A 23,945-nucleotide genomic window follows, 5' to 3' on the forward strand; every position below is an offset into this window, starting at 1 on the left:
ACAGCAGTGTGCATCCATGGTCACTAGACAAGCAGATATATCCCAGAAATCTTTGCAAGAGCTCTCCTTGCAAAGCAACGTGGGGTTTGTTTTAGGAATGAGAAAGAACAAAATGGCACAAGCACTGCGCAGAGAGCCGGAGTCGCGTGACAAACAGGGAGCGAAAAATAGTGATCATCTGTCCATCCGGTCAGTTAACTGAGTTCACTATAAAGTCTACTATATTGTAACTACTCTATGTAGTGATTGATGGGTTAGGGATGACGTTCAAAGCCCACTTATTGGGATTTGCCCTGACTCTGCCAACTTAGTGTCCATCTGTCAAAGTCACCATTTTAGTTATTATTTCTTGCAAAACTTGAAGTGGCCAGTCCAGAAATTGCGTAAAACAGGCAGACAATTGCACAACCTTGAAAAAGGTGTGTTTTTCAGGTCCTTTTATGAAAACCCAGAATCAATCTTTACTCAATATTTCCTTCGGCTGATTTTTGTTTCCATGAGGGACATTCTGGAAATGTTCAAATCAAAAAATTCTACCATCTTTTCTCTCATCTCTTAGGAAATAGACTCCTCTGAACTCAATATTCCTAGTCTGTAGTAACACTTAGTCCTCATTCAGTTGAACGATTGGATCTCAAGATTCTTTTTAGACATTACAGGAAGTCTTTCTAACAAGCATCAAGCAACCAGCATCTGATTAATCTAGCCGGTTTTGAATATGTTCAGTGGTCCCAGGTATCATGTTAAATTAATAGAACAGAAGGGCAAAAGATGTAAAGAAAACTCAGCTGTAAAAACTAAATAAAAAGACTTGATCAATTGCATCCTTCAGGAATACAGTTTTATTCAACTGCTACACAAATAGAGATACAACCTTCCATTAAAAACAAAACATCATTATTTGAATTCCTGCAGATATTAAATGACCTTCAGCATTGTTTTGTATAGCATTATTGCTTCTCTCTTTCACTAACACATCAGCCAGTAGAGACTTCATAATTTAGTGATAGATAAAGTATGAACACACATCGCAACTAAGACTACAGGAAGATAATGTTAAAAGAAAAAAAATTAGATAAAAGATCATTTTTTTTAAGATTTCAAAATTCACATGAAAGAAAATGCACAGATGAAACAGTAAAGGTAGCCAGACCTTGAAACCGGAATGCTTTACGCTTTCTTAAATTGCAACTTTCGAAGAAGATTTCTGTCACATTAAAACACATTTTGCATTTCATCTATGTCAGAGAACAACTCTAACAGTTTTGTGAAAAAAACTTGTTTATTTATTGACTTTATTGATCTCATAGTGGAGAAATGTACTGGTTACATCAGCTCAAATAGTCAAAGCAGAAGAAATATTGAGTACTACTAAATCAAAGCATTTGACATTCCCATATCAGTATAACAGTCACATATGGTTGCAAATTTGTTAACTGGCATTGAAAAAGAGACTTAAATAGCACTTTATAGTTTCTGCTAAACTAAAATCTGTGCATAATAAATGTTGAGTTTAAATTACTGAATTTAGAAAGCGATGGGCATCATTTGGGAAGTTCCACCTGTTTTAGGCCTAGTGGGAGTCAGTTATTTACATAGGAGGAAAAGCCAGCATGCACATGGTGACAAGCAGAGCTGTAAGAGAGAAGAGAAAGAAAGATAAGGCAATTTTAAATATTAATAAACTTGATTTTTTTTTTATTTGTTTTTAAATCAAGAAACTGCAGATCAGGTGAACATTTAATAAAAATCTTGGGAACTTGGAAACAAATTGTTTTTGAGGGGTGTGACGCTTGTGCCCATTGTGCTTGCATGATCCCAGTCAAATGGAAAAACTTATGGCTCCCTATAAAATACAATTTATTTAGAAGAAAGAAAATGTTATTACTCTTAAAAAAGAGATCTAAAAAAAGTAAGATTTAATCATAGATAAAGATTTAAAAACAAAAAAACAAAACAATGTTTCACTAAATATATATTTAATCAAAAAACTTATCAAACTCTGAAAAATTTGACACCATATCTCCCAATTAGATAGTCTCATTCCCTTTTGGATCTTTTAGAAGATAAAAGAATAAAGTTTTAGTTGAGAAAAAAAAAAACTTTATTTGTAAAAAAAAAAAAGAGATGTAAACTGTTGCTTGAATCTCTCTCAGTAACTCATGAAATAGTTTTTCTTGAATTGTAGAATTCTAATTATTCCAATGCCTGCCGACCAGAATCTTTTCATGTTTCTCCTGGTATTTATCTTTGATGCTGAGCTCCAAGTGTTTAGGGTTCAAAAGCTGTTTTTCGCATCACTCTAATCTTTAACCTTCTCCCTGTTTATCTATCAGACTTAAATCAACTCTCATGCCAGATCAAAATACTACAAATTATTACAGCTTTGTTGCAGAACAGGCCTAAATTTTTTTGAAAGCACTTTTACTAAATATTTCAAGATTTTAATATTATTAGATAAAACTATTAAAATTTAATATTAGTAAGGCACCTTTAACTGGTATTCAATGACTTTTTGTTATTGTTTATCTGCATGTGCAGTCAAAAGGTTGAATCTAAACTTCCCACATCTTTGGTGCTATAACCGTACCTGGCAAGAATGGCTGTGTGGCTGTGACTGGATAAGCAGAAGAAGCGGTGGTGTAGTCGGACTGCTGATTGGGGATTAAAAAATAATCAAATAAAAGTCACAGTTTTTAAATTTCATTCATTCTCTCCTACTTTTGAAAGATTATTATTTTTGTTATTGTTATTACTTACTGCATTTGCAGGGACAGTGGTCACTGGTGCCATAGTTTTTCCATTATCAGCTGGTGCCACAGTGGTACTACGGTTAGCTGGTGCCCCATTATTTCCATTATTAGCTGGTGCCACAGTGGTACTACGGGTAGCTGTTGCCCCAGTATTTCCATTATTTGCTGGTGCCACAGTGGTACTATGGTTAGCTGTTGCCCCAGTATTTCCATTATCAGTTGGTGCCACAGTGGTACTATGGTTAGCTGGTGCCTCAGTATTTCCATTATCAGCTGGTGCCACAGTGGTACTATGGTTAGCTGGTGCCTCAGTATTTCCATTATTAGCTGGTGCCACAGTGGTACTATGGTTAGCTGGTGCCTCAGTATTTCCATTATCAGCTGGTGTCACAGTGGTACTATGGTTAGCTGGTGCCTCAGTATTTCCATTATCAGCTGGTGCCACAGTGGTACTATGGTTAGCTGGTGCCTCAGTATCTCCATTATCAGTTGGTGCCACAGTGGTACTATGGTTAGCTGGTGCCTCAGTATCTCCATTATCAGCTGGTGTCACAGTGGTACTATGGTTAGCTGGTGCCTCAGTATCTCCATTATCAGCTGGTGCCACAGTGGTACTATGGTTAGCTGGTGCCTCAGTATTTCCATTATCAGCTGGTGCCACAGTGGTACTATGGTTAGCTGGTGCCTCAGTATTTCCATTATCAGCTGGTGTCACAGTGGTACTATGGTTAGCTGGTGCCTCAGTATCTCCATTATCAGCTGGTGTCACAGTGGTACTATGGTTAGCTGGTGCCTCAGTATCTCCATTATCAGCTGGTGTCACAGTGGTACTATGGTTAGCTGGTGCCTCAGTATCTCCATTATCAGCTGGTGTCACAGTGGTACTATGGTTAGCTGGTGCCTCAGTATCTCCATTATCAGCTGGTGTCACAGTGGTACTATGGTTAGCTGGTGCCTCAGTATCTCCATTATCAGCTGGTGTCACAGTGGTACTATTGTTAGCTGGTGCCTCAGTATCTCCATTATCAGCTGGTGCCACAGTGGTACTATGGTTAGCTGGTGCCTCAGTATCTCCATTATCAGCTGGTGTCACAGTGGTACTATGGTTAGCTGGTGCCTCAGTATCTCCATTATCAGCTGGTGTCACAGTGGTACTATGGTTAGCTGGTGCCTCAGTATCTCCATTATCAGCTGGTGTCACAGTGGTACTATTGTTAGCTGGTGCCTTAGTAATTCCATTATTAGTTGGTGCTGCAGCGGTTTCAACAGTATTTGCTGCGGTGGTCTCTGCAGTATTAGTTGTTGTATTGATTTTGCTATTTTTTGTTATCAGTACATTTTGACCAGTGGTTGCTTCAGGAACAGTTCCACTAGCAGTTGCTGTGGTGGTTCTATCACTTTCTGCTCCAGCTTTGGTCTGACCAGTGGTTGCTTCAGCAGTGGTTCCGATAGCAGTTGCTGTTGTGGTGGTTCCATCACTTTCTGCTCCAGCTTTGGTCTGACCAGTGTTTGCTTCAGCAGTGGTTCTGATAGCAGTTGCTGTTGTGGTGGTTCCATCACTTTCTGCTCCAGCTTTGGTCTGACCAGTGGTTGCTTCAGCAGTGGTTCTGATAGCAGTTGCTGTGATGGTGGTTCCATCACTTTCTGCTCCAGCTTTAGTCTGACCAGTGTTTGCTTCAGTAGTGGTTCCGATAGCAGTTGCTGTTGTGGTGGTTCCATCACTTTGTGCTCCAGCTTTGGTCTGACCAGTGGTTGCTTCAGTAGTGGTTCCGATAGCAGTTGCTGTTGTGGTGGTTCCATCACTTTGTGCTCCAGCTTTGGTCTGACCAGTGTTTGCTTCAGTAGTGGTTCCGATAGCAGTTGCTGTTGTGGTGGTTCCATCACTTTGTGCTCCAGCTTTGGTCTGACCAGTGTTTGCTTCAGCAGTGGTTCCAATAGCAGTTGCTGTTGTGGTGGTTCCATCACTTTGTGCTCCAGCTTTGGTCTGACCAGTGGTTGCTTCAGTAGTGGTTCCGATAGCAGTTGCTGTTGTGGTGGTTTCATCACTTTGTGCTCCAGCTTTGGTCTGACCAGTGGTTGCTTCAGCAGTGGTTCTGATAGCAGTTGCTGTGGTGGTGGTTCCATCACTTTGTGCTCCAGCTTTGGTCTGACCAGTGGTTGCTTCAGTAGTGGTTCCGATAGCAGTTGCTGTTGTGGTGGTTCCATCACTTTGTGCTCCAGCTTTGGTCTGACCAGTGGTTGCTTCAGCAGTGGTTCCACTTGCAGTTGCTGTGGTGGTGGTGGTTCCATCACTTTGTGCTCCATCTGTGGTCTGACCAGTGGTTGCTTCAGCAGTGGTTCCACTAGCTGATGCTGTCACTGTGGTTCCAGTAGCAGTTGTTAATGCACTAGTGCTTTGGGCATCGGTGGCAATAAAATCCCAGGTTGCCATCACCAACAGAACACTGAGAATCAATCTCTTATCCATGCCTAAAGGAAAGGCTAAGATTATTTAAAGTTATATTTAGGGAGATTTTGCTTCATTGTTAGATGCTTTCCAAGGAGATTTCCAAAATGATATTCACATTTGTCTGAATTTACTGTATTTTGTAAATGAGTTATGATTTTTATTATAAAAATAAAAAATAGTAAAAAAATGTAATATTGTATAAGGTGCATACCTTAAATATATATGTGATAATACGCTACATTTACGCAACCTTTAACATGAATTTCTTAAACATCTGACTATCTAACAAGGGCAAATCGCTGTTAAGTTAATGACTTACATACAGTAATTAGTATTTGTATATTTTTCAATAACCAAATATATTTAAGATAAAATGCAACTGAGATGACCTGTCTTTCTGTTTTGTAAAAAATTGTGCAATTGTATTTGAAAAATATATATATTATTTCAAACATCAAAAATAGCTCTTTAAACAACTTCAGGTTTTTCAAAAAATAATACTAAAAAAGTTATTCAAAAATTAACACTGGTTGTTGTTCTACTCACCTGTAGGTCTTCCTGTGCAAAATAAAGTTTTTTCAAAAGTAGTGCAAAATAAGGTTCTTTAGAAAAAATATCTCTTATGTATCGTGTTTAATCCCCAGAGATGATTCACAGACAGTATATTTACAATGTCCTCGGATGCCCAGGTGTATCTGATACTAGTTTACTTTGTGTCACTATTAAGCTTAGAAGGAAAGAGGGAAGGAGGGAGAGAGTGAGGGAGAAAGCAGAACGTATCAAGGGTAAATAGAAAAAGGGTTATAGGTGTGGTATATTGCCAAGGGAACTTTTTTTTCTTGAGACCTCTCATGAAACACAGACTGTCACAGATATGAACAAGCAAACAATCGGTTCTACCATATTTTGTTGGTTTTGCAGATATGAAGTACAGCAATGACTAAAAAATGTCTGCATGTCACAGAAACCTAAACCAAATAAACATTTTGTATTTGCTGTTCTATTTCAATTTTACTCAAGTCCACAATAGAGAATTAACATAAATTATATTACTGTAATCCATACTTAATATATGATGTGTGTTATTTCTAAAAATAAATAAATAAATAAGTTCAATCAGAATCAAACAATTCTGACCTTCAATTCTTGTCAAAAGATCATGTTTATCTGAATTATGATAATGTGTAACCTAATAATATATCAAGTTAAATACTAATCATTAAAATAAATTATTCTAAAAAATGTGATCAGTGCTGAGTGAGTGTACACCTCCATTATTCTATTTTGACCTATCCTATAAGCATATTGCTCAAAGGATGGCTCATGCTTGTGAATCATGTCATGTCAAAAATCTGTCACTCCCATCTAAGTTTTATTTGTCTTTTTTTTTTGTTTGTTTGTTTATTTAGCTAATGTAAAAATAAAACAAGATCAGAGGCGGAGAAAATTACAGCATTGAAACCCTGTCAAACTCTGGTTAATATCTATACATTGCATGTGTTTGGAATTTAATGTTGTACTGTTATAGCAGCATCATATCAGACACACCTATTATAAGTGCCACACTTCTTCTTCCACAACCCTTCTTATAACATTGCGGAAACGACTTATTGCCTCAGGATTTGAGAAACAAATACGGCAATGTACACACGTATGCTGATATGCAAAATCACAAAAAAAAAACATGAGAAAGGCTTGACAACAACAGATAATTAATACGGTAAGTTATAAAGTAAGAAAATAACTAAAACCATCAATTTCACACGAACCCAAAGATATACATCAACGCATTTAACATGCAAATATGTGCACTTGTGCGTGTACACACATTTACATGTTCACATGCAAAAAAATTGTAGATGATGTGTTAAGTTTCTAGGTACAAAGATGTCTTTGTTGGCTTTTTGTCTCAGCGATTAAAAGCCTTGTGATCTGTAAGATGAAAGTGCAAATTATCTTCCTGAAACTTCTGCCAGAGTTCTGCATGTTTTCCCCAACCCATACAACATTGGGCCTTTCATTAATAAAGTTATTGATCTGGTTGCAACAAGTCAACATAGTGATTTTACAGAGGACGTATGAGGAATCACGGTCTGAGTGATTTAACACAATAATGTACTGATACATTATTGTGTTGAGGGCTGAGCTAAAATTAACTGACAGCATTTAAGTACAAAGTTTCTCTTCCATCCACTTGCTAAATGCCAGGCTCAGGACAAAGGACCCAGCATTTGAGGTGGGAGAAACGGTTACATTTAACAAAACTTTTAGTAAAAACAGAACTGCAGTGGACAGTGTTGTGTCTAAGGCTGGACCCTCTACAGAACCTCTACATCCTCCGAGGAAAGAGGATGTAGAGGCCAGAATTGGTCGTTAGTTAAGACCAATGACACTAATGTCCTCTTTGGGGGAGTGGCAGCCTAGTGGTTAGGGCATTTCACTTGGAATCCTGAGGTTCTGAGTTAAAGCCTCACTTCCACAGACTGCCGGTCTGGATCCATAAGCAAAGACCTTTAACCCCCACACTGCTTACAATTGCAGCCGACTGCTCCACAAGGGGATAGGTTAAATGCAGAAAGTTATTTTGTTGCTCTGTACTTGTGACAGTGTAATGACAATAAAACGCTGGTAGGTCCAGCACTGATCAGAATAACACTTCAACAGTTCAGGCGGTGGCAACCTGGTCTGAAAGCAGGTGACATAGAAGCGGATGCTGTCTGGGAGCAGCCGGACTTCACAACTGCATTAGAATCTCCCGCATGCCTAATTCAAGCTGGGAAATAGATTTTTCTACACCAGAACACCACTGTTTGTTTGCCGATGGATCCATGTTTGGCTCAGAACAAAAGGACCCAGTATTCGAGGTGGAAAGACAGTTACATTTAACAAAATGTTTATTAAAGACAGAACTGCAGTGAACAGGGTCGGTGTCTGAGCTAACTTTACCGGAAGAGAGCACAGGTTAGTGACCATGTCTATCCAGCGGAGGATGACAGTGATCGTGTGAGTCACTAATCTGGTCCTAAGGTTCAGTCCATGTCCAGAGGATGAGGCTGGTTCCACCTGGTAGGCTGGCAATGAGATGCAGCAGGCACCGCCCAGAGATTCCGAGGCGCTGCTGGCTCGGAGGCTGGAGGAGAGACAGGAGATCAGAACCACACAGACAAAGGAAAGCAGGATAATCTGGAGGGCGAAGCCAAAGCCGGTATCGAAGACATACTTGGTAGTTAGTGCCCGAAAATCAGAGGTTCGAAGATGTGAATAAGGGAAATCCAGAATGGAATCAGGGACCAGTTCCAGGTTCACCAAACAGACAAGCAGAAATTCGGCAGGAGTCCAAAGACAGCCAAACAGATCAGAACGGGGACAGGTATGCTCAGAAGTCCAGAGGGAGAATGTTTCAGGCAATTAGAACATCTGGCACTGATGAGGAGTTTAAAGGCTCTTTAATGAGAACTGGGAGGAGATAGGCAGGTGAAGCAGAAGAGTAATCAGACCAGTCATCAGCGCCAAGATCATTACACTAAAAATATAATGCAATAAATGGTTATAGAGTTAAGTACACTGGCATAGATCAAAAGGAAGGGGAGCTTTAGAGATCATGTGCTAATTCATCAACCTCTGTATTGGAAAGCTTGGATTGATGTACACTTCTACACATCTGGAGTTACCGTATGCATCACACTTTAAATAAAATATAAAAAGATTTAATGATCTCACAATGGAGAAATTTACTTTACGTCACTTTTTTATGTGTAGATGTCAAGTTAAACCAGGAAGTTGAAAATGGATGTTTCTTAATGTCTAACCACCTGGATTGCTATTAACAAAAAACATCAAGTGCTCCTGGACCTTTTTGCTTATCAAGCCAAATGGCTCGTTTATGAATACCCTTCTCACCTGGGCTTCACACTATGAATGTACATCGAACGAAGAACTTAAGCTCCAAGGTACAAGGTTTGAAGCTTAAGTAAGGTTTTCACTTACCTGCAGATCTTGTCCTCAGGTCAATAGAAAGTTCTTTATGGGTCACCAATAAACATGCTAGCCATTGTAAGAAATAAACGATAAACTGTCGTGCTGAATCCAGACAACCTATCCTTTGTACGTCATCAGGGATGATGCTTGTCAAATTGAGACTACAGCCTTTCTGGAAATATTTTCCAAAAACAATAGCTACACAAATCGGTAGAATGGCTTAAACTTCTCATTATAAAACCCACAGCATATGAAGATGACAACACTAGCATGTATCACACAGACTACAGATGAAGAAATAAATTTTTTTCAACTCCATGAGGTGGACTGTGCCTATATGTCATGTCATGCAAAGGATTGTGGGCAACAGTGGAGCTTTATTCCTTTGAGGTCCTTATGCTAATCAAATTGGCAATAGGAAGCCCCTATGTTAGTTGTTAGTTGATTTGTCCCAACATGCTTTTGGTTGTGGGTAGCCTTTCAAGTTTGGGCAAGAGCTGGAAACTTAAAGAGCCAGGCAGTTGAAAACCATCTTCAACAGTGCAAACCCAACACAGATTGTACGGTACATGCAGAAGAGGATTATCAAATTGAAAAGCATACTGCAGCAATCATCGCATTAAAAATGGCTGGAGAGTTGTTTGGAGAAAAATAAAAACAGAACAGTATGAACAAACCAAGGTCAAACCTGTTTTCATCAAACAAGCAAACCTTCTAAGTATAATCAGAGAATGAGGAGTTCAAAAAGCTCACATGTGATGCTAGATCTGTTGGTGAAACAAATTATGATGATGGAGCTGGCCTAGTAGCAGTAAAGGAAAGCAATGCGGATGAAGAAGATGAGGTAAAACTTGATGAACAAGAAGAGGCTGATCTGGTAAAAACTATTAATGACTCATTAATGAATTAAAACTGGAGGAAGTCAAACAAATTATAAATTCAATTTCTGGTCCAATAGACTTAGACTCATCTTTATTTATCCCTTGGGATTACTCCTTCAGGGAAATTCTGGTTCCAGTAGCTTATAGTAAAAAGAGTTAAAGCAATATGCCATTAAGTTACTGTACTACTGACCTTACAAGATAAGTAAACAAATTACACAGGCTATACAGTAGTTGGCATGTGTTATTACACAGTGCAAGAGTATTGCACACACGACTGACAACAGGTAATGTTGTGCATAAGATGTCCAAGGAGGGGGTGCCAACCCTTGTCCCTCTTTCTATCACCTCCAACTTCCCCCAAGTGAGGAGTTGTCCTCCAGTAGTACCAACTTAGTCTTTAGTCCATTCTTCCAAAGTCTTTGACCAGCTCCATCATATTGGAGATGTTGAGCCCCAGGTGGGTGGTGTGGCACCAGGTGGCAAAGTCCCCCACCAGACTCCTGTACTCCTCCTCTCTGTTGTCCCTAATACACCCCACAATGGCTGTGTCATCTATAGAGACACATCAGTCAATTATATTAACAGCGTTAATATTGGAGACCGGTCCCAAGGTTCCATTCCCCAATTAGCAATACATGTAACAGCAAAGCTGCTAATGTTTGCCTACTTTAAAAAGGAATGGAGAATTATTGAGGAGGATGTTTACCATCTGACAATGATCCAGCACAGAAAAAAATGGGCAGTGGAAGAAAGGCTTAAAGCTGGGGGATTCTAATTAAAACTGTGAATATTTTCAGGAAAGATTATTATCCTACTTTTGAATATGCTCTACTGAATCAAGTTCTGTTAACAGGCCAGCCTGAGGGTTTGGCAAGTTAAAGGTATTGTGGACAATGTTCTCAAATTTATTAAAGACCCACCCTCTCCACGTTAATAAAGGTGCGTGTGAGAGCATGCACAAGCCTATTTCTCCTTGTGCATGCTCTCTTTAAAAGCTGCTGTTCTCATAGCTCATACAATCTTACTGTGTCCGAATGTCCACCCTAAACCCTAAATCCCTCAATCACTAAATAGATTGGGGACTTTAAAGTGAACCTCAGACAACTTATCGTTCAGACAATGATCACTTCGCCGTTGGTCCACTGTGCGGTGCCTGTGCAATCTTTGTTATTATTCGCCACTGTCAGGTAGCCACAGCCTATGGAGATGGCAGGCCGCTGTGACAGCAAATCCCATAATGCTTTACGCTTTCTTTACTTCTCATACACTTCATAGACACTTTTTCTCTTACGAACCTTGGCCATTTTCAAAGAACCTTGGTGAGAAAGGTGAGCTTCAATGATTGTCTGAAACAATAGCTCACCACAGATATACGCCTGAAAGTGCGCATGCACAGAAAAAGATAGCTAATGGGAGGAGCATGTAAGACGGCATTACGTAAACATATCACCAGAATGCTTAGGAAGGACCACTTATTTAGATGATCCACCCTTAAATATTATGTTTGCTTAAAAGTATAGTGGAGGGTGTTCCTCCACTATACTTTCAAGACAACATAATAGAAAAATTCCTTATTACATGGTAAAAATATGACATATCAGCAGCAAAGCAAATAAAAACATATAATTGTAAACAATTATGGGAAAAAAGACTTTAGGCAAAAATAAAGTGCACCCCACCATTCCAAACTATGAATTTTGCTATTTCACAATATGTAGTATTGGTCTACCTCACAACTGCTCCATGTTAAATAAAACAATATACAAAAAAATAGTAATGAAGGACAACTACCACACTTCAATTTCTGTTCAACTTTGGCTTTTATTGACATTTTGATTAAAAAAAATAAAGAAAGAAAGAACAATTCAGTGTTTTTATATAGCGCCAATTAAATTAAATTAAATTCAGTTAATTTATATGGTGCCAATTCACAACAGCTATCGTCTCAAGGCACTTTACAGTTCACCAGATCATACAGTCAAATTGATTTAAAGTTTTCTATCTAAGGAAAACCAGTTGGGGTTCAAGCAGACATACAGAAAAAGGCAGAGATACAAAAGACAACTGTTAAAGGTGGCGCCATCCAGGAAACACACAGCCAGGCAGATGAGCTCCAAGCCAACTCCAATGTCAGAGGATTCAGCCAGTCACAGTCAGAGAAACAGGACTACACTGAAAAACAAGCTAATCTCCACAATCGATAAACAAAAGTGTTGATGGCAGAAGCACAGCTGATATTTCTCTCCAGGATGGTTTCACAGCCAAACAGGAACAGATGAGGCGAAGCTACTATGAGAAAAAGCAGAGAGAGCATAAAGTTAGGGACTGAAATTACAGATTCTGCAGAGTGGGAGCACTTCACAGCACATGTCATCCAAAGCCATTATACAGTAACAATTCATTCAATTCAACCAGACAGAATGGTTTTCTATCTTGAAGGGGAGCCAAGGGTGACAGTGGACATGCACTTGTTGAATCTGCAGCAATCCAATTTTTGTTTTTTTGTGGGGCCAGCCCCTTGTTAAGGCTTCAGCTTCATCAGTATAAGGTAGGTGTTTTTTTGCTCTTGCATAGGTGTCTTGAAGGTTTTCCCTTACTAAGGCTATTATTATTTGCTTGCTCACTTTCACACACACAAGAGCAAGCAAACTATGTGATCTAAGCAAAGTTTTGTCCTGTTTGCCAAAGGCTGGTTTGTATCCTCTAAAACAAAGTACCAGAGTGTAAACGGAAGACTTCTTCTAGTCTTTCAAAGATCCTAAATAGACCACTGTAATACCATGGGCAATAAAAAAGAAACATCATAATGCTGCCATTATTAGTTTCTAGGCCACTTGGTATGCAGGTGAAGTTGTTCCCTCAGCATTTTTCATTTTCTATCTCCCTGTCTCTCCCACCCTGCTCCCTTCATGTAAGAGCAATATTCAAATATGTAGTAAGATGGAGCTACACAGCATTAGTAAAACCAGGCCGACCTGCCAGACAGCATCCACTGACGCAGTGAAGTGTTTTACTGACAGGCTGTATTTAAACACATGTTGATGACATTCCTTTAATTCTGTATGTTTCCCTGTTCCCAGGCCTTTGAATCACATATTACCACACCCTTGTCATACAGCACTTTTTGAATTCAATCCAAAGTATATATTACATGTTCAGATCCGGTTCGTCTATTTGGCTGCTAGGTGTTGTACTAGCAAAGGCAAAATAAATTGCTTTGAAAAGTAGTTGGTTGCTTTGTCATTTTACCATTTACCATTTGTCTGGGTTTGAATTTCGTCTGTTTAATGAAAAATTAACATAAACTAACAATCCTTTTCGTATATTTTTTCACAAATATTATTTATAAAATAGGGATGATTGGTAAATCAGTCTCACCTTTACCGAAAAAGCTTGTGTTTTCAACAGATATAAAATAACTAGGAGAAATTCTGAATAGAAAAGGCAACGGCAAAGACATCTGGAAATTCTCTTGTTTCTTTTTTTAAAACTTGAAGTGGATGTGTCCAAAGTCACTATTGTTCTCAGTAACTTTGGTCATAAATAACAAAAGAAACAGCATATATCTATGTGTATAAAAGAAAGAATAAACAAATGATAAATAAGTGATGAAGAAATGCGAGGAGCTTTTTCACAATGTAGACTTTCTTGAACATTCACAGAAAGACATACCTCATATTGTCCAAAATCTACACAGATTCAAAAATGTGTTTAAAATATGTTTAAAACGTTTTCAATTCCAATGCAAAATTAAACTTTACCTTCAAAAACAATATGAATTCCTCTCATAATGCCATCTTGTTTGCCAATTACATACTCATACCACCAAATGAACAAACATTTATAACAACCATTTGAACACCCCTCCTTGAACCGCCTCCTTAATGTGGTGGAGGGGTTTCAGTGCCTGGGTGATCCCAGAGGATATGTTGTCAGGGGCTAAATGCCCCTGGTAGGGTCTCCCGAGGCAAACAGGCTCTGGGTGACAGGTCAGGCGAAGAGCGATTCAAAAACCCTTATGATGAGGACCACATCGTGGCGCGTGATGTCGCCCGGTACGACGAAGCCGGGACCCCACCCTGGAGCCAGGCCTGGGGTTGGGGTTCGTCGGCGAGCGCCTGGTGGTCGGGTTCTTCCTCGCGGGAGCCCGAAGGAGCAATGCGAGGCCATCCCCCAGTGGATTCACCACCTGCAGGGGGAACAATGAGGGAGCGGTTCAAAGAAGATTGGGCGGCAGCGACCTGATCAGCGGGCACTTGAACTGGCTCTGGGAAGGTGGAATGTCACCTCACTGGCGGGGAAGGAGCCCGAGCTTGTGCGGGAGGTGGAGTGGCTAAAAATAGTTGGACTCGCCTCCACGCACAGCCAGGGCTCTGGAACCCAGCTCCTTGAGACAGGCTGGACTCTCTTCTACTCTGGAGTGACCCGCGGGAAGAGGCGAAGGACGGGGATGGGGCTGCTTGTCTCCCCCCAGCTCAGCCGTCTTGTGTTGGAGTTAACATTGGTAGAAGAGAGGGTCGCTTTCCTTCGCCTTCGGGTTGAAGAGAGGACTCTGACAGTTGTTTCGGCCTATGGGCCGAACGGCAGTACGGAGTAGCCGGGGCCTTCTTAGCATCCCTGTTAGAAAGCGCCCGTCCCGGGGATTCCATCATTCTACTGGGAGACTTCAACGGCCACGTGGGAAATGACAGTGACACCTGGAGGGGCGTGAATGGTAGGAACAGACCCCCAGCTCTGAACCCGAGTGGTGTCTCATTATTGGACTTCTGTGCAAGTCACGAATTGTCCATAATGAACATCATGTTCAGGCATAAGGATGTCCATCAGTGCACCTGGCACCAGAACACCCTTGCCCGAAGGTCAATGATCGGCTTTGTAGTTGTATCTTCTGATCTTCGGCCGCATGTCTTGGACACTCGGATGAAGAGAGGGGTGGAGCTATCCACCAACCACCACCTGGTGGTGAGCTGGATATGGTGGAAGCCTGAAAGACTCGGCAGGCCTAAACGAGTAGTGAGGGTCTGCAGGGAACGTCTGGTGGAACCCTCGGTCAGGGACGTGTTCAACTCCCACCTCCGGGAGAGCTTCTCTCAGATTCCGAGGGAAGTTGGAGACACGTGGTTGAACAGGGCTATGTTCTCTGCCTCTATTGTCGATGCAGCTGCCCGTAGCTGTGGCCGTAAGGTTTGCGGTGCCTATCGTGGTGGCAATCCCCGAACCAGGTTGTGGACACCGATAGTAAGGGATGCTGTGAAGCTGAAGGAGTCCTATAGAGCTTGGCTGGGACTTCTGAAGCAGCAAGCAGGTACCGTGAGGCCAAGCGTGTCGCGGCCCAGGCGGTTGCAGAGGCAAAATCTCGGGCCTGGGCGGAGTTTGGAGAGACCATGGACAAAGACTATCAGTTGGCCTCAAAGCGATTCTGGCAAACTGGCGCCTCCGGAGGGGAAAGCAGTGCTTCGCTAACACTGTTTTCAGTGGGAGTGGGGAACTGCTGACCTTGAAGGAGGATATTGTCGGACGGTGGAAGGAATACTTTTAGGATCTCCTCAACCCGACAGACACGCCTTCCATGGGGGAAGAAGAGACGGGGTGCTTGGGGCTGGATTCGTTCATCACCCAGGCAGAAGTCACCGAGGTGGTTAAAAAACTCCACGGTGGCAAGGCTTGGATGGGATCCGCCCTAAGTATCTTAGAGCTCTGGATGTTGTTGGGCTGTCATGGCTGACACATCTCTTCAACATCGCGTGGATTTTGGGGGCAGTTCCCCTGGATAGCAGACTGGGGTGCTGGTTCCCCTCCACAAGAAGGGGGACCAAGGGTGTGTTCCAACTATCGGGGAATCACACTTCTCAGCCTGCCCTGAAAGGCTGATTGTCGAACCTCGGCTGCAGGAGGAGCAGTGAGGTTTTCATCCTGGCCGTGAAACAGTGGACCAGCTCTACACCCTCTGCAGGGTGCTTGAGGGTTCATGGGAGTTTGCCCAACCAGTCCACATGTGTTTTGTGGACTTGGAGAAGGCATTCGACCGTGTCCCTTGTGCTGCCCTGTGGGGAGTGCTCCAGGAGTATGGAGTCGGGGGCCCTTTATTAGGGGCCATCCGTTCTCTGTACAAGCGGAGCAGGAGTCTGGTTCACATTGCCGGCATTAAGTCGGGCCTGTTCCCAGTGCATGTTGGACTCCGACAGGGCTGCCCTCTGTCACCGGTCCTGTTCAGAACTTTTATGGACAGGATTTCTAGGCGCAGCGAAGGAACCGAGGGGGTCTGGTTTGGGGACCTGCGGATCTCGTCCCTGCTTTTTGCGGATGACGTAGTTCTGCTGGCTCCCTCCTGCCAAGACCTGCAGCGTTCGCTAGGGCGGTTCCAAGCCGAGTGTGAAGCGGCCGGAATGAGAATCAGCTTCTCCAAGTCTGAGGCCATGGTTCTCGACCGGAAAAAGGTGGCTTGTCCCCTTCAGGTTGGAGGAGAGTCCCTGCCTCAAGTGGAGGAGTTCAAGTATCTTGGGGTCCTGTTCACGAGTGAGGGAAGGGAGGGCGGGAGATTGATAAACGGATCGGTGCGGCTGCTGCAATAATGTGGACGCTGCACCGGTCTGTCGTGATGAAGAGAGAGCTGAGCGAAAAGGCAAAGCTCTCAATTTACCGGACGGTCTAGGTTCCTACCCTCACCTATGGTCATGAAATTTGGATCATGACCGAAAGAACGAGATCCCGGATACAAGCGGCTGAAATGAGCTTATTCCACAGGGTTGATGGGCTCTCCCTTAGAGACAGGGTGAGGAGCTCGGTCATTCGGGAGAGGCTCAGTGTAGAGCCGGTTCTCCTACACATCGAGAGTAGTCAGTTGAGGTGGCTCGGACATCTTTTTTGCATGCCCCCTGGACGCCTCCCTCGGGAGGTGTCCCAAGCACGTCCCACCGGGAGGAGGCCCAGGGGACGACCCAGGACACGCTGGAGAGACTATGTCTCTCAGTTGGCCTGGGAGCGCCTAGGGCTTCCCCCAACAGAGCGACCCAGTTCTGGATAAAGTGGGAGACGACGACGACGACGATTTGAACACTGATAAGTCCAGTTCAAACTATGATGAATTAAAATCACAAATTAGACTTACGCACGCATCTTTTTCATGTTTCACTTGGAAACAGTTCATAGATCTGTTAAAAAGATTATTACCTTACAGTATTCACTGTATAGTACATTTTCCCACTCCAAAAATAAATTAAAACAAACAATACAGTCTTGTACATGACGTTACACGTACAAAAAAAAATAAACTCAATGTACATGTGGTAAAAGAAAAAAAAAGACAAACTGCTGTGTCCTGTATCCCTCAATTCGAATACCATAGCCCTCAACTTTATGGAAATGGTCAGGTGGGACTACAGCCTTCCAACAAAATTACAATTCAACTCAGTTTATTTATATAGCACCAATTCACAACACATGTCATCTCAAGGCACTTTACAGTTCACCAGTTCATAAAGTTAAATGGATTTTATAAGGAAAACCAGTTGATTGCATTAAATCATTGACTTGGAGGTCTCACGCTAAGCATGCTTGTTGCGACAGTGGAGAGGAAAAACTAAATTTTAACGAGAGGCAACCTCCAGCAGAACCAGAACAATAAATAAAATGTGTCTAAATGTAGAAAATGGATGAAGCTTCTTCTTAAACACCTAAAACATGTGAAGGTGTACATTTTCATGTGTTAAACAAAGTTCATGTCAAAAACTAATACATTTTTCTTAGGTGGGCTGTGAGTATATGTCCTGTCATGGAAAGGAATCTGGGAAACTGTACACTGTGTCTAGGTACGTACCTATGCTAACTGCACTGGTGCAAAAAGAAGCATACTGATTCTTGGTCCTAGGAACCTCCAGCAATATTTACATAGAACTTTATATGGTGACCATGGATGCACTTTCGCTTAAGTGTCTTTTTAACGATTTTAGGTGTTTTGATGGGGCCAAGGTCTCTTTGTTGCCATTTTCTACTCAAGCTCTTTTTATCTGACAGGATTGATCACCTTTTGTTAAGGTGTTCAATCCTGTGCAAAGTTAGGACAAATGCTTTACATTTTTTTGAAAATATAAACATTGTTCTGAATGCATGAGAACTGTGTGATTAGTGTTTTGACATTTAGTATTTTAAAACTGCAACTAGACTGGAGAACAGAAATTATGTTTGAATTTCAGAAGTGGTTGAAGGGGTTGGTGCATGAGCTCACCGTGTGTCAAGCATACTTTTTTGTCTGTCAACTGTAATGGGGTCAGGATTTTTCTTTTGTCCTTGTAACTTGGAATTTCTAAATCCTTGTCAAGTTTGATAATATGCAGTCTGAAGCTTATGTAGCCTTCTTTTGATAATTTCTCTGTTCTGTTCTTCACTCATCAGAATCACCTTGTTGTTGTTTCATTTTTATGAGGCTATAGAGTAACAGTTTTAAATGTTTCCTCTAGCTTAATCCTAGGGGTGTGGGATTAATCGAATGGATTTATTTTTCAATATTTTGGTTTCCAAAGATTTTTTTTTAAATCTACTCCTTCTACAGCTCATAGTGTCATCATTCTAACACTTTTTGTTTTTAGCCATGTACTCATAACTGATAAACTGTCTCACTAGCTGCAAAAATTTAGCTTGTTACATTTTCATTGTTTGTTGTGAAACAGGATTATTTTATAAGCATATTTTACAACTTGAACTTTAATACGCTTTAAATTAAGGTAACCTCCCACAATGGATAATTGCCATCGAAGCTAGTTTTTAAAAACAATATATCTCATTTGCTATTTTATTATGAAATTTAAGTGAGGAAAAAAAGAAAATCTATCAAGCCATATTTCCTAACCCTGCTGCAAAAGTTGGAAGATGTGGTTGAAAGAAAGGCCCACTTCAAGTTTCACAGTTATGACACATTTGGCAAATCCAAAGTGTTTACTCTTATGTAGAAAAGTAGAAATCCATCAACAGCCCAACAAACTATGCGCATCACATGGATGACTAAGTGCTAGAACCTGCTTTGACTGAAACAACTTGTTCTCTTAATGACTTCATCAGCCTCATACGTCAATGTGGACATTTTTTAAATGCTTTTCAGTTTAATTCATACTTGTTGGCCTTCATCTTATTTATTTTCCGTAAATGCCCGCCTTAACATTTCAATCAAGTCCATTTTTAGATTGTTTGGGTATTTCCAATTCCCTACTTTTCTTCATACATTTTGTCTGATGTATGTTGCCATGACAGGGATCATTGTCCCGTTGTCCTGGCCCAGTTTCTGCCACACCTCAGCTGTCAGACAACTGAGCTCATGATAGATTTGAGGATGTTTTGGTGTACAGGGGATTTACGAGTTGGGAAGATGACTGAAGGCCTTGTGATTGCAAAACCCTAGATCATCAGTACTTTACCCTCGTGCATTTGACCATCTATTGGGTTCAAATGTTTACACTTTGGCCCAAAGATAATTGCTCATGAAACCTTGTATTTTCGCTCGATGCAGCATTAGAAGTGTACAGTAATTTGTAATACTGTTTAATAGTACAGTTTGTCTAGCATGAATAGTAATTTCCCGAAACTGTAAGGTTTTAGACGTTTAGACACGGTCTTATAGTGTTTGTCAAATTTTCATTTTAGTAGAGCGCAAGCTATAGTAATTAATTTATTATAAGTAGTCATGAATTTAGTTTACTCCCTTTGTTTTTTAAATTGAATAAACAATGAAAGATAAATAACAACGGTAGTTGAATAATTCATGATATCCTATTGAGCAGCTCTACTTAACTTATTTGAATGTTTTAAGGATATTTTGATAAAAAAAAAAGATGTATAATTTATAACAATGTATCTCGAACTAAAACTACATTAATGCAGTTCTTACTATAGTTGCTGCATTGCTGCTGGTGATACTAAAGAAATATATTTACGATCATTTTAAAAATGTGGTGCTATTGTCCTCTTACCTGATAATTACATTGTCTTATAACAACTCTTCTGTTGCAAGTGTGACTCATGTCTGCGCAGCCTGATTCTCTCTCCCTCTCGTAGCTAGAACTTAGAGTTCTACTGTTCTTGATTCACCTTCCCCTTATGACGTCTGTCTAAAGCGTTCTCGACTCAGTAATCTCTCTTCTTGGGTGTCATGGTTTCCTGGTGACGGTTCCCATGTTTAGTTCTAGTTCTACACACTCTGCACCTACACACTCCAACTCGAATAATCTATTGCAAAATTACTCATTATAAGTGCCCAGCTGTCAATTGAACCTTTCTTTGAAGTTTATGCATTGCTATTGGTGTCTGAATATAGTACTGGAGCTGGAGCTGCTGTGCTGATCTGAATATCCATACATCCATCATGATCTTGGACAGTGGTTTTCAAAGTGGGGGTCAGAGACCTTGGGGGGCCACAGCAGATTGGCAGGAAAAGTATAGCACAAAAAAGTGAGTCATTTTATAAACTGGGTAACTAACAACCAAAATAAACCACAAATAAGCACAAAAACAACCCTATGAATAAAATACAGGTAATCTTCCGAATAGACTAAAGAAAATTCTACCAGGCCAAGCACGGCATTGGTTTTGTGAGGGGATTTCTCTGTGCGATGATCCTGTGCAAACTTAACATTTCCATTTTTATTTTAATTGGCTGTAGCTTATTGCAGGAATTACAAGCCTTGCACAAAGAACAAAATGAAAGTATGGTTCTGTGTTGAGCTTAAACTGGACACAATTTGGTTAAAATGCAGGAAATCGCATCTAAGAAATAAGAAAAAAAGTCTTCTGGGGGAAGAGCCCCAGACCCCCCATGACAATGAAGTTTCTCTAGGACCCACGCATCCCTTATTTCCAATTCTGAAAGGTGGCATCCTAAGTTAATGGTCTTGATCTGAACCCCAAGTGGAGGCTGTGGGGATCTTACCGGGTACTTGCAACCTTCTCAGATCACAGGCCCACTGCTCTAACCACTAGGCCAACACTCCCCATAATTTAGGTAAGTTGGTAAATAGCATCAAACCACAGAAAGCAAATCATAGAAAAAAAAGAGGATTTCATAAATTTGTTTAGTTCTGAAAAGGCTTGTGTTTGTGCAGTCAGGAAAACAATAGACTGTTCAAATCTAGAACTACCCACTTTTTTTGTTTTTTGCATGAACACCTTGAACAGGACAGTGCAGATTCTTTTCTCTGTTAAACAGGTGTTAAGGAAACTACTGACTACAATGATGTAACTGAGTTTTACTAAAACTAAACTCCTCCTCCAATACCCACGCTGACAGATTTATCCACTATTCCCCTTGACAGCATATTCTAGTTTAGCAAAAGATGCCATTTAAAAATGGTGTTAACTTGTACAAAATGTTCTTTAACCATGATGCCACCACATTTTTTAAAAGGTTTCGGTCAGCCCCTGAAGATTAGATAAGATTGTTTCTAAGTGCTTGTAGGAAACACTTTGACTGGGAATGATACTTCAAATTTTGAATACCTGCATGATGCAAATGCAGATTAAGTTTCCATAGTCAGCATTAGGTAAGTTTAAAATACTTGTATCTGCTACCCGTTGCTCTGCCAAGGTGAAAAAGGTAAAGAATATCAAAGTGTCTTTTACAGGAAGCACAAAAATATATCCTGTTGGGAAGATTATGAGGAAACAGAAAAAAAAAACAGCAGCCGTGGTGATTACTGACATTCCTGTTGTGCCAGAATTATAGATCAGTATTCAAACACAGACTAAAGGCTATATCTTCTTTATATTTTTGTTTCTTATTTCACTTTGGTATTGAAAAGATTCTCTCTGTCACGATCTAGAATCACTCTTGCGCCTCAGCCCAAAAACATCCAAGCTTTGATAGTAAATGATTGTCCATTTGTATTAGGCTCATAATGTTTGTGTTTTCCACGCATCTCCTTTTTTATTGACATGGATGCTTGACACTTACCTGTTGACAGCTGAGATAGTCTTAAGCAGGATTAACCCCTCATCAGTATAAGTGGATGTCACATTTCTGTTATGCAGTGAAGATGTAACAGATTCAGATGTTATCGTCCTTTTTTTGAGTAGATCTACTTTCTGTTTTCATAACTTATTACAGCTGTAAAAAGCTGAACTTATTGCTTCTTCAGAAATGGGTATGTTAACACGTTAGCAAGAAACATGCAAAGAATCTGGATAAGCCGAAACATTTCCACACAGCGTAGTTCTCAATCCTCAACAAAATGTCACAACTCTTCTCACAAAACATTAATACACTTTTTTGCAAAGGAAAACATTTTTTTTTATATTGTGAACTGTACAAGAAACAAATAGTGAATATAACAATTTACACCAAGTTTGGTTAAGTAACTTTACAAAAGCAGTAAAGTCTGTCTAATTGTAATAGATATATAACCCCATTAGAAAGTAGAGAAAGTTGTTGCTGGATACATTTAATCCTTCTGTCGGTCAATGAATCACTGAATGGATCAGCACCAAAATACATAACAGATTTGTTGTCAGTGTATCAACCTCCCAGACCACTCAGGTCGTCTAGTTCCAGACCACTTTGTACAACAACTAGAACCAAACATGGAGAGGCAGCATTTAGTTCCTATGCTCCACAGATCTGAAACAAACTCAGAAACGACTCTAGAAATGCTGAAAGCCTGATTTCTTTTAAGTCAAAGATAAAACCCATTTCTTTAGAACTGCTTTTTACCGTTGAAGTTAAACTGTTAACTGAGGTGCTGGTAAAGATTCTCAGTCATCCAGGTCATTCCAAAAAAGTAAAAAAAAAACAAAAAAAACAAAAAAAAAACAATCCACTGGACTTTGTTTCCAAGTTTGAAGATGTTTCGCATTTTGAATTAAAAAGGCTACTGGATGGGAAGCGAAACGTCTTCAGACTTAGAAACAAAGTCCAGTGGATTGTTTTTTTTTTTTTTGGAATGTAACTAAGGTATTATTAGTGTAAGGTTATCCGTTAAACAAGATTGTGGTCCAACTGTTTATGCGTTCTGCTACCTGCTTTTATCATGTTTTTTCTTTTCTTTTCCTTCTATCATAATTAAGTTGCTTGGCATCAGTGGCGCCGGATACAGGAGTCCACCCTGCAACCAGAGGATTGTAGTTTCAAGCCCTGGCTCTGGCATTCAGTGTCTTTGTGTCCTTTGTTATGGTAGTAAGAGGGCCTAGTGGTGCCAGTTTCTTTGGTCATTGTGCATATTACCTTTTCCGTCAGAGCTCATTCTCTTCTTTTTAACCTGCAGGCACCTGTTTGCAGTCCTACGTATGTTAATGGTTGTTGTTGTTGGCTAGTTGTTTCTGTGGAAGCATCACACATCAACAGCCCTAGCAAATGCATAAAGGTTTCATTGTTATCTTTTTTTGAAAAGATACTTTCAGTTCCGCTGTGGATATGCGTTCAGCCTTAAAGGAGGATCATGAAGTTAGATCAACAAAAAATGCTCTGCTATCCAGGTTAGCAGATGTCAACAACTTACAACTGTTGTGAGCTAACCAGAATGTGTTTCAATGTGCAGTTAAGCTGTTTCTGCATCAGTACTAAAAATGCTAAGTCCCTTTGATTAATAAAGCATTGCTGCATACTTATAACTGGTCTGATAAATCAGCCCATTTAAGGTAAATTTGATATTTTAGATTGAATATAGATTTACTAATGAACCTAACCTTCATCAATGGGGAAACTGAGCAACTGGGAAGAGCCATGTATGCTCACTGGGAACATACAAATCAAGACTTTAAGCTAATAATCACTGTATTACCATGCAACCCAAAAACTGGAGCACAATTTTTAGTTTTAGAAATTATTTCATTTTGTATTATTTAAGTAGAATTTTCACTTACAACCTTTTACAAATGGGTGGAATAAACAAATCTGGGGTCATT

General features: G+C 40.4%; 1 protein-coding gene across 3 annotated transcripts; it reads right to left on the bottom strand.

The window, feature by feature from the left end:
• Positions 1-833: 833 nt before the first annotated feature.
• LOC119793218 (autotransporter adhesin BpaC-like) lies at positions 834-5,938 on the bottom strand. Of its 3 annotated transcripts, XM_038300279.1 has the most exons (5): positions 5,749-5,938; positions 3,979-5,222; positions 2,761-3,924; positions 2,591-2,654; positions 834-1,635 (listed from the first exon to the last, which is right to left on the bottom strand). In XM_038300279.1, exons 2-5 carry the CDS (start codon positions 5,218-5,220, stop codon positions 1,592-1,594), a joined length of 2,514 nt encoding a protein of 837 aa, XP_038156207.1. In that variant the 5' UTR covers positions 5,221-5,222; positions 5,749-5,938; the 3' UTR covers positions 834-1,591. The 3 variants fall into 3 exon arrangements, with proteins under 3 accessions (XP_038156207.1, XP_038156206.1, XP_038156205.1); XM_038300278.1 differs by having other exon boundaries at positions 2,591-2,651; positions 2,761-5,222; XM_038300277.1 differs by having other exon boundaries at positions 2,761-5,222.
• Between the last annotated feature and the right edge of the window lie 18,007 nt (positions 5,939-23,945).

The sequence above is a fragment of the Cyprinodon tularosa genome, unplaced genomic scaffold (genome assembly GCF_016077235.1).
Source record: "Cyprinodon tularosa strain WSP-4 unplaced genomic scaffold, ASM1607723v1 ctg445, whole genome shotgun sequence".
Lineage (NCBI taxonomy): Eukaryota > Metazoa > Chordata > Actinopteri > Cyprinodontiformes > Cyprinodontidae > Cyprinodon > Cyprinodon tularosa.